Genomic DNA, 13,366 nt, shown 5'->3' with positions numbered 1-13,366 from the left:
TGGTCTATCTTTCTTCGTGAAAAACTCCTCTCCTAAAATTTTTAATCAGAACCACCTAATACTATATACTAATGCAAAATGCCAAATAGAGTCTATTATGATTCTATATATCACCACCATTTCTACCAACAAAAGATGATACACAGAGGGAAAAGCTCAAAATACACTGCACCAAATCCAGGTACTCTACTGCCCCTCTCCTGCCCCTTAACCACAAAGGAAAGGGGGAAGGATGCTACAAAGCAAGTCTCTTATCAGCATTTTTCCATCCACTAACAATGTTCATTAACTTCAAAATAAACTTTGCTATACTACAGCATCTAGAAGCTGCAGTGCTAGATTCTCCCCTACAAAGTTATACAAAACACATTGTATGCAACAATTTAAATAGATTAAAAACAGCCAGTAGTATAAGGATAGTTTGCAAAAAAAAAATTAGGATTACCACTTCAAGTATACATGTTTCAGTATGTTATTATGACTGAGTATTTTTTTAATCTCATTTTTTGAATTGTCCAAGAATTATTCTGCTTGGTCGCTAAAAATTTTGAAGGTACTGACTGCACCCTCAGTACACACACTTACAGGTACCTTAATAAGTACCTGCAGCTCTAACCCTTTTACTAGGAGCATGTTCCAGTGGCTCAATAGTTTCAAAGAAATTAAGACCTCTAATTTTAAGGTGCATAATTGGAATAAGTACCTTGAAGTACTATTGCTTCTCCTGTGATTTTAACTGACTAGACAGATCAAAATCCATTACAAGCTAATGATATGACTGTACCTGTTACTGATAATACCAGCAAGGATGACAACAATGATATTAAGCAAAAAGATGATTTGGGGGTGTTTCCCCCCTCCCCTTCTGAAGCATAAAGGAAAGCTGAATTATTTTCAAAGGAAAAATAAATGAGTAATGGTATAGTATAAAAATCTGGATTGGTTTTAAGTCTTCCCAAAGTTCTCAATAAAAAAAAAAATCTGAAACCATTGAAGATGTTAATCATAATCTAAAAATTGAACCCCCCAAAGAATGACTACAGATCTCAACTGGATGTATATTCTTGCTATATCAGATAGATGACAAAATGTAAGATAGTAACAGACTATATCTGCATAAATAGTTAACATGTTACTCTAAAACTATGCTATAAAACTTTATCAGCAGTTGCCAATTCAAAATTTGTACGTTGATGAAATAATGTAACATCTAGTGGATTTCTAACAATTACTCTGTTGTTTAAATTTGAAGTTATCTGAAAATTCTATACTCACTTTCTCTGTACTTGATTTCTGCCTCTTTACGTCGTTTTCTTTCTCTAGCAAGAGCCTCTGGACTACCCCAAACTTCAAGAGATCTGCAAAGAGTAAAAGCACCTTAACAATGGTTCTATTTCAGCAATTTCTTTGCAGTTTGACATTACAAATGCCTTTCGTAAAAGCAAAACATTACATCCTTCTTTCTGATAGGAAGCCATGCAGACTACTTTACAGAATAAAAAGCTGGGCAAGAGGAGGCTAAGGACAAGCACTTAAGCTTTGGACACATGAAACATGCCCTCCAATTTTACTTACACCATGTAATTATTACAATAACGGGGATATAAAATGTGTTCTGACAGAAAATAGAAAACATTATTGCCTTTTCGCATTGTAAACCTGATTTTTAAAAGGTTTTTCTCTCATATAATCCATTTTAAACAATCCTAACATTTTCCTTCATAAAAATGTTCTTACTTTGCCTCTACATCTGATCTCAGGTACACAGTGAATGTCTCAATGTCATCGTGGGGGCTTCGTCGTCTAATTTTCCTCAGCTGGTCTAGATCACTAAGGAAAGTGGACAAACAGTTTAGTGCAAGAAAAAGTTCATATTATTCTAATTTTACTTTTATATCTGGGTGATCTTCCACAATTTTAATATTATTGATTTGCAGTAAAAAAACTGAAGTTGTTTACTTGAGACAAACAGAACAGATTCACCACATGAAGCAAGCAATCCCTAGGATGTAATAAAAACCACTGTTTTCTCCACACTCAAAAGTTCAAATCATGTCCTCACAATATGAAATACTATACTATACATGGAAGACAATGTAATAAAAACTGAATAATAAAACATCCAAGGAATGATCTGCATGTAAATAATAATGTGCACAAATCCTAAACAAGAGGGTTCATGGCTTAATGTCTCTAAATGGAAATCGTTAAGTCATGTGACATGAAAGAAATTTAATTTCAAAACCTACACAGCCCACAAAAGCTGCAAAAGGTTTGAGATAAACCTATTTTGGGGAACTGAAAAATTTCCTGTGCTGAGCTCCACATTAGGGCATCTACGTTAAGAAGCATCAGGGATTTTATTTATTATTTTTTTAAATAAAACAGAACATTTCATTTTTAGCCCAACCAATTATCCAGTCCCTTTTTCTTCCCTCCCTTTTGGTCAATCCAGCAAAACTTTAGCAAGTTATTTATCTGCACAGCAAGCCAATTATGACAAAAACATGGAAGAGGACTAAGCATAACTTGTCACTGGATTTTCAGCAAAGACCAAGTCTAGCAACGTACACTGTATGTAAAAGCTGGGCGGAACAGCGTCAGCATAAGAAGTTGCTAAGCCTTTAGATTTAATATGGGTCACACATTCACACATCCAACATGCATGAAATCTGACAGACACTTCAACTACAGCAATACTCAGTCAGACCTGCTGGCAGGCATGGCACATAGTAAAAGGCAGTAAATATGAATCAAGTAACAACAGTTAGGTCACAATGAATAAGATCATATTATATTTTATTCCAAAGTACAGAGCCCATGTAACATGAAGTTTCCACTGATCTTTTAGAAGTGTTCACATCATCACGACCTCAATATGCTGAAACGAAAGTTATTTGCCTTACCCCCTGCAACCAGCTGCTTTAGAGGTGGACTCCCCCCAGTTAGATTTATGGTCACATTAAGTACAAATAAACTCCATTAAGAAGTAAGTACAAAAACATGTAAACTGCAACCTCCTAACCCACTGTAACAGTAAGTAAACAAGAACTAACTTCAGCCACTTATGATTATGTATACCACAAAAGCATTTAGAAAAAGTTGCTGTACAAAAATCACTCTGCAATCACAAGTACTTCTGAAGAACATACAAATATTCACCATTTAAATTTCAACTCAAGCCCATCATACCTGGATTTAAGACAAAACTCATTTATTGCTCTGACTCCAGTGATGAAGTTATTCTGTGTGTATTTTGGTCCATACTCTCTTTTTTTAAGGACTGCTTTCACTTAAAAACAGAAATTGATAAGCAAGTTAAGCCACAGGTGGAGACCATAGCAGAAACTTCAAAAGGTAATTCAATCTAGTGTCGTACTACACCTCTAAGCGGAGATCTGAAAAACAATACTTGTCAATGAGACAGAAAACTTACAGCAAAGAGAAAGGAATATTCTTCATTGTAGAAATGAGTAAAAGTAGAATGATTTACCTCGAAAAATGCTACTTGCTACATTGTAGTTCACAGCTCTCAAACATCCCACACACTTAACTGCCATGGTCAGCTACTGCTCCAACTTTGATGTCAGAGATCGTGTTTGGCTACTACGATAGATTTCAAATATGGCAATTTGGAAACCCTCATGCTAGCAACTGAAACGGCAACTTAGAGCTCCACATCTTTTTCCAACACTTAACCAACTGTACCTTCTGCAGATAAGATTTTTGACCTTTGCAGACTATACAGAGAACAGAGACAGACTGTACACATTGTTTTTCTCACCTATTACTTTCAAAATTAGCACACTTAATATGGGCATTTATAAAAATTAAAAATATATATTATTAATAATGCTTTGAATTTCTTTAAGGTGTACTCTGATCACATCAGATTTTCATGCTCAAGGAAAAGAATACCACATGTATTCAGAAAAAGGATGAATGGAATTTTAAATTTATGCCATTCCTTCTTGCTGGTCTATACGTACGTAACTTCATCTTATCTTCAAATGTAAGTCACTACATACTCACCTCCATTAAAAACGTTACACTTAGTAGTAGAAGAGTTACAACTGCTGAAAGATATAACATTACAGAACACAACTGAAAACACAAAGCTCAAATTCTGCAGATGAGAAAACTTACGAGCACACGTGAACTTCTTGTATATCACAGGACTGATAAGACTTCTAGTTAAGTCCAAAACTTCTCCTTTAGTCACAGGATACTTACAGAAAGATACTGCTTTTAAAGACTTTGAGAAAAATTTTCTCAGAGCTCTACATTGCCTTATTTCTGAGTATTGAAGGCTTAAAGGTAAAATATATTGCTTGACACTCAACAATGCACTAACACTTCAAATATTGCTATTTACCATAATAATATTTCTGTCGTCCAGTTTGAACTTAAACAATTCTAGTATTTGAGTAATCACATACATCCCACAATGCTCCTGAGCAAAGGTGACAAGGAAAATTAGAGATTTCCTAACAACAGTCCATCATTAACTAAAGCTAGAACAGGATGAACATTTTTAAACAAGAATGCTTCCCATTTCTTTTTATTTGAAACAGGTATATATCCAAAGTGTACTGACCTTAGTGAAACATAACTTGTGGATTTATCAAACACTTAACTAATCCATCTTTCAGAAATGCAGGTAAATTTCACTAAAAGAAAATACTGTAACCAAATGCTCACTGCAGAGTATCTCAACAATCCTACCCCTAGTTCAAATAACTGTATAAAACCAGTGCTAAACAGGGGGAATCAATTTGGTATTTTCAAGAGAAGGACAAAGCCCAATAAAAATGATGTAAATAAAATATTTTAAATAGCACAAATTTTTAAGATCAGTGACCCTTTAAAAACGTTATTGTCTTACTAATACTTGGATCATTAAGTTTCTAAGTCACAGCAGCATCTGAAGACCAGAATTCCACATTCTAGACACTATCAAAATCTTTAACATAAACATTCTTGCTTGCACGTCTATAACCTACAGAGCCAAAACTATCTTCTCACTGAAGGATGTATCTATTTTTACAATTATTTCACAATCTAATTTCTCCTATCTACCTTGTATGTTCTCCTTGCATGCATGCACTAAGTGACAAGAGACCCAAAGAACTTTACGTAAAGGATGTAGACAAGAGTGTACAGAAAAAAGACAGAGACAGAGTCACTGATGTCACCTTGTAACTAACAAGTACTATCACTTGATGTTTCTTTACATTTGGGGAAAGACAGAAGGAATCTTGATATAGTTTATAGTCTGCTAAATCACTTTCACTTGAGAGAATTTTTTTTTTTTTTTGATGGAGTTTGAAGAGAAGTGGTAACTTCTATTTTGGTAAAGTTCTTTCCATACATAAAAGGCTAGGAGAGATCAAAAGCACTGGGGTTTTTAATAGGATAAATCTCACAACGTAACAAAAACTACTGGAGTGAAGATGGAGTGAAATAAGTCATGATAAATTAAAAACATGAAACTTAGTTATGTTCTTATTTTATCTGCTTATGTTTTTAAACCATGTAACTAAAGACAAAAACATGTACTTATTTGTATTGGGTTTGTGAAACAAGGTTTTAGTGGAGGGGGCTACAAGGGTGGCTTCTGTGAAGAAGCTGCCCCTATGTCTGATGGAGCCAATGCCAGCCAGCTCCAAGACAGAACCCTGACACTGCCCAACACTGAGCCCATCAGTGACAGTGGTAGCACCTCTGGGATAGCACATTTAATGGGGCGGGGGCAGTGGGAGTGGGGAGAGACTGCACAACTGCAGCCAAAGAGAAAAGTGAGAACATGTGAGAGTAACAGCCCTGCAGACACCCAGGTCAGTGAAGAAGGAAGGGGAGAAGGTGCTCCAGGCACCAGAGCAGGTATTCCCCAGCAGCCTGTGAAGACACGGTGGGGCAGGCTGTGCCCTTCAGCCCATGGAGGTCTACAGTGGAGCAGATATCCATCTGCAGCCGAGGGAGGACCCCACACCGGAGCAGGTGGGTGCCTGAAGGAGGCTGTGACCCCGTGGGAAGCCTGTGCTGGAGCAGGGGCCTGGCAGGGCCTGTGGATCCATGGAGAGAGGAGCCCAGGCTGGAGCAGGGTTGCTGGCAGGGCTTGTGATCCTGTAGGGGAGCCAGGCTGGGGCAGTCTACTCCTGAAGGACTGAACCCTGTGGAAGGGACCCATGCTGGAGTAGTTCATGAAGAACTATAGTCAATGGGAAGGACTCACGTTGCAGAAGTTCATGGAGGACCGTCTCCCATGGGAGGGACCCCACACTGAAGCAGGGGAAGACTGTGAGGAGCCCTTTCCCTAAGGAGGAAGAAGTGGCAGAGACAACCTGTGATGAACTGACTGCAACCCCCATTCCTTATCCCCCTGCACGGCTAAGGGGAGGAGGCAGAGAAAATCAAGAGTAAAGTTAAGCCTGGGGTAGAAGAAGAAGCTGTTTTAAGATTCAGTTTTTATTTCTCATTACCCTATCCTGATTTGACTGGTAATAAATTCAACTGATTTGCCCAAGTTGAGTTTGTTTTGCCCCTGACAGTAATTGCTGAGTGATTTTTTTTTTTTACTCCCTGTCCTTATCTCAACCCACAAGCCTTTTGTTATATTTTTTCTTGCCTGTGTTTAGTTGAGGAGGGTAGTAATAGAGCAGCTTTAATGGGCACCTGGCATTCAGCTATGGTCAACCCACCACATCACTACTACAGGAACAAATGGGAACATTGCAGGATTCAGATTAGGCAGTTCATGTGGTCAAAATATATTTAGAAGCAACACTGATTAGATTAACTCAGCAATAAGAAGGAACAGAGGAAGACTTAGAACAACGAACAGGGGAAGATCAAGTATTCAGCTTAGCCACATTAAGACTGAGACGGTGAATGGACATGCCTAGAAAACAAATAAGTGTTTTCCTGACAAACTCATCAGCTTAAATGAAACAGACGCAGAAGAGTGAGTAATTAGAAAGAATACTGCTATATTTAATTTTTCAGGAACCATTTTCAAACAATTGGGTACCAAACAAAGCCGACATACGAATGTGTTTTAAAATGTTATTCACTAACTTGTTATACAATTGAAGAGGAACCACAGTTCCCTTACACATAACTTTTTTTTACTACTAGCAGACAGTAGTGAAGCTTCAATACAGTAAGTATTACTTTACCTTTTACTTGGATTGGCTCTTTAAGGAAAGACTGGTTTAGGCCTGCATTGGTGGTATCTTGTCCTGTAAGATAAAAATAAAGCTCACTGGAAATATGGAAGTACCTACTTTTCTTATTGGTAAAGAGTTTGGTTGACATAAAATAAGAATATATCTTAAAATCGTTTCCCATCCTGACAATAAAAAACATTTTTGCGATATTTCCAACATTTAACAGTCTCAAAATAAAAGACAGAAATTGTAAAAAATAAATAACAAAATAAGAAATTTAATGGAGCATAGATCAATAAACTCATAGCAGCCTGCAGAAGAGCACCAACTTGCAACATAGTTCAGAAAAGTATCCTGAAGTTTTAAAAAAATATTTTAACAGTGTACTTACAGCCTGTGCCAAGTTTTATGCAAAACTTAAATAATTTTAGGTAATAAATTATATATAGTTTATGGTTGCTGATCACCCAAGCTTCATAGAGCTTTCAAGCTGTAATTCAGTTTTAAAGGACTAAAGCTTTTTCACTTACAAAAAGCTAGTTCCTTAAAATACAGAATATTTAAACTAAAATCCACAGCTCTCATGTTACAAGCTAGAATTAGAATGAAAACAAAGTATTTTAGCTGGTTCTGAAACTTGAGGATATGATTCAATGCGAAGTCACTGAAAAATAATTTACAATACTGTTAAGTGAATCTTAGTATTTGGAAAATAATAAATTCCAGTAACTTCTGTGAGATTTCTACTTAGAAATCAGAAGTACTACTTAAAGATGCCATATTTGTATTTTCATCTGCTACATCTCAACATAGCTTTCAGAACAAAAACCTTATGATTCTAGCATGTTGAATCAACATACCCACTCTTTTGTGACCTAACACACTTCTAACGCTGCAGGTTTGCCATTAACAAAATTAACACTGTTGTTATTGAAAATGATATATTTTTTTAAAAAATCAAAAATTTTCAAGCAGGTTTCTGTTGATTAATGAGATACTGCTAGCTTAACACGCTACTTGAATTACTCAGAGGTCAGATATTCTTGAAGGTTGGACTACATAACTATCTTTCCATCAGGCAATTAATTACCGCCCTAACAGCAACTGAGGACTAAGGCCAATAACAATCCAAGCATACTTTCTTGGAAAAATAACACTTGTAAGTTTATGAAACTGATCTTAATACACCACAAAAAAGGCCGGACCATAAATAACTAGCATTCCTAAAACAGTAATCCCTATCAGTCGTTGTTTGACTTGAAAACAACATCAGAAAACCCTTTGCCGTTCCTTTCCTTTCTTTTCTTACCTGGTTTAAAGCACCAGACAGCCAATCTATTAATTTTCATGATAAAAAACTTCAGCTAAGATTGCTTAGCAAAAACTGAGTAGTAGCTTCTTTTCAGAAACTGTGTGCAACCATTTGTTATTAAAAGAAGTATCACCAACACCATATAACAAAAGATTGGGTCATAAGATTTTGGGGGAGGGGGGCAGCAGACAAATAAAAATGTAGATACTTTTGTATGCACAGAGATTGATGTACATCAAATACCCTCTTACAGTTTACTACCTTGGCCTAGAGACTGGAAAAAAATAGCAGTGCATGAGTGAGAAAAAAAATATGCAGAGGCTGATATGATAGATTATTTCAAGATTAATGCATTAATATTTTCAATATCACATTAACAAGAAAAGCATTTCCCAAGTTTACTGATAAAGAAATTAAGGTCCAAAAGAGGTCATTATTTGCTAAATATTTAAGTTACTGGACAAGTATGGCAATCTTTACAAGTAGTATATTGCCTTTTCAGAATTCTACCAAAACATCATGCTTTTTTTAAAAATAAACAGTAGTAATACATCCATAACGCATAAGAATATCCTATCCACTAGACCCCAGAAAACACCCCCTATATGAAGCGTGCATATAACAATATGCATTCCAAAATAAACTTCAAAGCTACTGTTCATCTATGCACAGTATCTCTAGATAGCAGTTTCATAGACACTCAGGTAAGTCAGCCCCCACTCTCAACAGAAGGTAAGTCTGATGGTGCTGATGTGGTGCAGTTCCACTCAGGCTTACTATGACTCAAGGCTACACTGCACAAAGGGCAGCATCTCTCCTCCAGACATTTTACATGAGCAGGGTCGGCTTACTGATCCATCCTACCTCTACCCTAGCTCTGCAAAGCAAGAAAGCAAATAATTGTTCACAAAACAGGCCTAAACATCATTAATGCCAGCACAAGATAGTGAACAATCAGAGAGGGGTAGGAGAAGGTGGCAACACTCCTTCTGATTACAGTCAACAATTATATAAACAAGGCAAGCATGAAAGCAATAGTGCTAGACTATTTTCACATGTCCGAATTTTAACACCAGTAACTGCACATTAAGAATCCAGAAAGCACCAACAACTCCAGTGGGCTCTCCAGTCTTTCACGGTATTCAGGAAGACATTCTTCTGCAAGAACCTTGCCCTCTAGCAACCACCTTCAGCTCAAGGCTTTCCAAGGAACATGAACGGTCTTAAGTATTATCCTCTTCTCAAATCCAATCACAGACTTAAGAAACATCTAACTGTTACACTTAGAAAAACATGGAAGATCCACTTTTGTACTTCCAAACATCAGAAAAATAAGACTCTTAGTTGGCTACAGTTACCAGTTTTTAAAGACTGCTGCAAGCCTCAGGTTACTAAACAAAGAGAATACCTGTTAACTTGACAATGAAGAGTAGGAAATTTGCTTTAGTAAACCGCTTAGTTTTAGACAAAAGCACACAGAAAGAGCTTTCATTTTGAAAAGCATTTCTTCTGTCTTAAGCAGTAGTCTTCCAAACATATCTGTGCAGTCCTACATCTAATAAACATCAAAAATAGAGGATGCTACTATGGACCACGGACAAGACTGTTCTGAATTTCACAAGCACCTAACTAGCACAAGACTGACAATCAAACTGAACAGCAAGGAAGGTCAGGTTATGTCCATTATATCAAGTGTTCAATGTGAATGCTGCAGTTTTGACAACTGTCAGGTTAGAAAGCTCTAGCAGATGAAACAGCTCAACCTTTACCAGTCATCTATAGCCTGACCTGGTGAAGTCATGGCACTCCGTATTCACATTCATTCAATTTTTATCACTAGTTCATTGCACACAACAAACCTGAAATACTACAAGAAGAATTCAAGCAAGCAAGCAAAGTGGTAAAAGACAAGTAACACATCCATTTCTTATCCCTCAAGTTACCTAATCCCTTCTGATAACCACATTTTATTATCACCACTTTAATTACTCCAAACTTAAATTTCAGCATTCCTCCCTGCTTATGCATTTGAAATTTATATGTAGATGCCGACAAGCAAATATGCTTATCATATTTGCTTTAATATCAATAAAATTGATAACAAATAAGTTACCAAATGTTAAATACAAAAAGGTTTTACATTTATATAAATACCTTTTATTTTAGCTTAGTACTACCTGTTCCAACTTTACGCAGGTTTTCTTCAGAGGTGGATCTATTTGTATCTTCTGATCCAAGATCTTTTTTCTGACCACTGGAGGTATAAACTCTCACTTGACTCATCAACTGCACAGGCAGACGATTGCATGGCAGAATATAAGTCAGACTCCCATTTTTCATTGAAGTGTGCCATCCTAACACCAGGAGGGAAAAAAAAGATGTTTCAGGCAACCATTTTGGAAAGAAAAAGAAGGGAAAGTGGTTCAGCTATACCAGCTTAAGCTAGCTTTTATGTACTGATTTGTGCTTATTTTACCCATGCTTAGGCATTACAAAATGGGAGTACACAGCATGCTTTCACTGCTTCCCTTCAAATACCCACTTTTAAACTTCATTTTAACACTAAGGTTTTTCCCCATACAATCTGGTATGCACTTTTTCCAAAGACCTCTAGATGACCTTAAATGGGTTAAAAACAAAAATGATACAAAGTTATTTGATAAGACTGGCTGATACATTAAGTCCTGTTCTAGTCACACTGCCTCAAAATCTTTAAAAAACAAATACTGATAAAAGAACAAATACAGACCACTACAAAACTATAAGCCACCATTGTCATTTCATTTTGCTCTGTGTACACTTTGTACAAACCACAGCTTGTGGTTTGCACACAGCTCATAAATTCAGAAAAACTTAACTGTGTGCATTACACATTAAGAGTTGTATACAGTACAGGCCAACCTGTATTAGCAACCAGTTTCTTTTAGGCAGCACAAACACTTCTGTAGAGAGGGTATATAACTCCTCCAACCACAAACACAACAGGCAAACTGGCTGCTTTGGAAAACACTCATTAAAAGAATAAATAAATCAAAAAAAGTTAAGCAATGCCAGTAAATCGAGTCATGCAAAGTATGACGAATGATATATGAATAACACACCTCTCACAAAATGGTAGTATTTTATAAAACTGTTTATTCCATAAAAGTCTCAACAGCTTTTATTTTAGTCCTCTACAGTACTGAAGCACCTGCATGCGTGCATGCACAATTTGGACCTTATAGAAGAACAATTTCACCAACAAAAGTCAGATTCACTCTTACTATTAGTTGTTGCTAATGTGACAAAAGCCCAGAAAAATCACCTCATCCCAGCTCAGCAAGCTTACTGATCACAGCTCATAAAACACCACAATGAATACATGGCACAAGATGAGCACTATTGTTTCCTAAGGTTTGGTGATACTGGAATGGCTGAAAAGGTAAACTTGATCAGCATGTTTAGAGGATGTTTTTCCTACTAATGCACACATACACAAGGAATCATTAAAGAAAAAGGGTATTTGCTGCAATTCGACCGTAAGTGATTACATGAAGAGGGACAAAATTGGTCAGACTGAACTCCGTGGGATCTGTGGCCTAAAGCCAGGGCCCACCTCGTAGACCAACACAAATGCTGTCAGACCATGCTTGGTTTTACAGAATCACTGCAAACCAACCCCAACGCGGGCATGACGTGCCAGTTTTATGTAACACCGGGGCTGACCGGGCAGCAGGCCTGCAAGGGGCGCGTGAAAACACGGGCGACGAGGGGCCACGCTGTCAGGATACATCTCACCTGCCGGGCGGTTACGGGTTGGAACATTTTCCTTCTTTTTGAAGCGGATACCAAGAAGGCCGCCTGCGCCCTCCGGCGGCTCCCGGCCCGGGGGTGCCCCTCAGCCGAGGGCAGTGTCGCTGCCCCGAAGGAAAGCCCTTCCCGCCGGTGCGGCCGCCCCAGGCCCGGCGAGCGCCGGCACTGGCTCTGCCCCACGCGGGCTCGGGGCTCGGCTGCGGCTTCTTACGGAACCCGACCTAGGAAGACGGGGGCCCGCCACCCCGGCCCGGTCCTACCAGCCCCCGGGGGGTGGCGGCAGCCCGCCGGCGCGGCGCAGCGGGCCGGGCCCCGAGGGACTCACCGTGGCAAGCGCGGGGGAGCGGCGCCGCCTGGCACCGCAGGTACAGGCGATAGAGGCCACGGCAGCCTCGCCGCTGGGCGGCCAGGGCCGGCATCATGGCGGCGACGGCCCGCGCAGCCCGGCCGCTCCCTGCCGCACGCCAGCGGCCGGCGAGCGGGCGACGATTCGCATCGGAGAAGCCCGGCGCGGCTCCCGCTGGCCCCGGGCGGCAGCGGCGGCACCCGGGAGGCCGGCGGTGGGCGGCGCCGCGGCACCCGGATGTGCGGAGGGGACAGGGGCCGCGCCCGGGCGCGACGCCCCGCGGCCGCCGCTGACTCACCCGCCCCGCCCGCTGCGCCTGCGCGCGTCGCAGCGTCGCCTCAGGGCGGCGGGGCCCCGGCACGGAGCGGGTGGCGCCGCGACGGGAGGGGACGGGCCCCGCCCGGCCTGCAGCGCCCGCCGGGAGCGCCTCCTGCCCCCCTTACCGCTCGTAACGGAGAGGGAGCGTATACGTGTGCGTAACATGCGTACGCGCGCTACGTTTGTTAGCGCGGGTGAAGACGCCTAACCGTGCGTTGTTACAGGTAACAGCGAAGATGGGCAGGGGGAAGCGCGCCCCCCTGCCCCAGGCTCCTCCCTACAGCGCGCCCCCGAACGGGTTCCCGCCGCCGAGGGGGCTGCCCCCGCGCCTCCCTCAGCCGCTCGCCAAGGCCCGGCCCTCGCCTCGGCTCTCCGGCGGGCTTTTTTATAAAAAGTTTTTCCAGAAGAGCTTTGATACTAATTTACATG

General features: G+C 40.1%; 1 protein-coding gene across 2 annotated transcripts in view; it reads right to left on the bottom strand.

Annotated features, from left to right (window-relative positions):
- SLC30A9 (solute carrier family 30 member 9) overlaps positions 1-12,914 on the bottom strand; it is a 36,039-nt gene extending 23,125 nt beyond the window's left edge. Inside the window, exons 1-6 of one of the 2 annotated variants that reach the window (XM_040594776.1) lie at positions 12,599-12,914; positions 10,659-10,835; positions 7,179-7,241; positions 3,193-3,292; positions 1,738-1,830; positions 1,276-1,358 (exon numbers count right to left, since the gene is read on the bottom strand). In XM_040594776.1, coding sequence (XP_040450710.1) covers positions 1,276-1,358; positions 1,738-1,830; positions 3,193-3,292; positions 7,179-7,241; positions 10,659-10,835; positions 12,599-12,695 — 613 coding nt within the window. In that variant the 5' untranslated portion in view covers positions 12,696-12,914. The remainder of the gene's footprint in view (positions 1-1,275; positions 1,359-1,737; positions 1,831-3,192; positions 3,293-7,178; positions 7,242-10,658; positions 10,836-12,598) is intronic. The other variant, XM_040594768.1, reaches the window with a different exon arrangement.
- Between the last annotated feature and the right edge of the window lie 452 nt (positions 12,915-13,366).

This window comes from Falco naumanni, chromosome 1 (assembly GCF_017639655.2).
Source record: "Falco naumanni isolate bFalNau1 chromosome 1, bFalNau1.pat, whole genome shotgun sequence".
Lineage (NCBI taxonomy): Eukaryota > Metazoa > Chordata > Aves > Falconiformes > Falconidae > Falco > Falco naumanni.
This window is presented reverse-complemented; position numbering and strand designations above follow the sequence as displayed.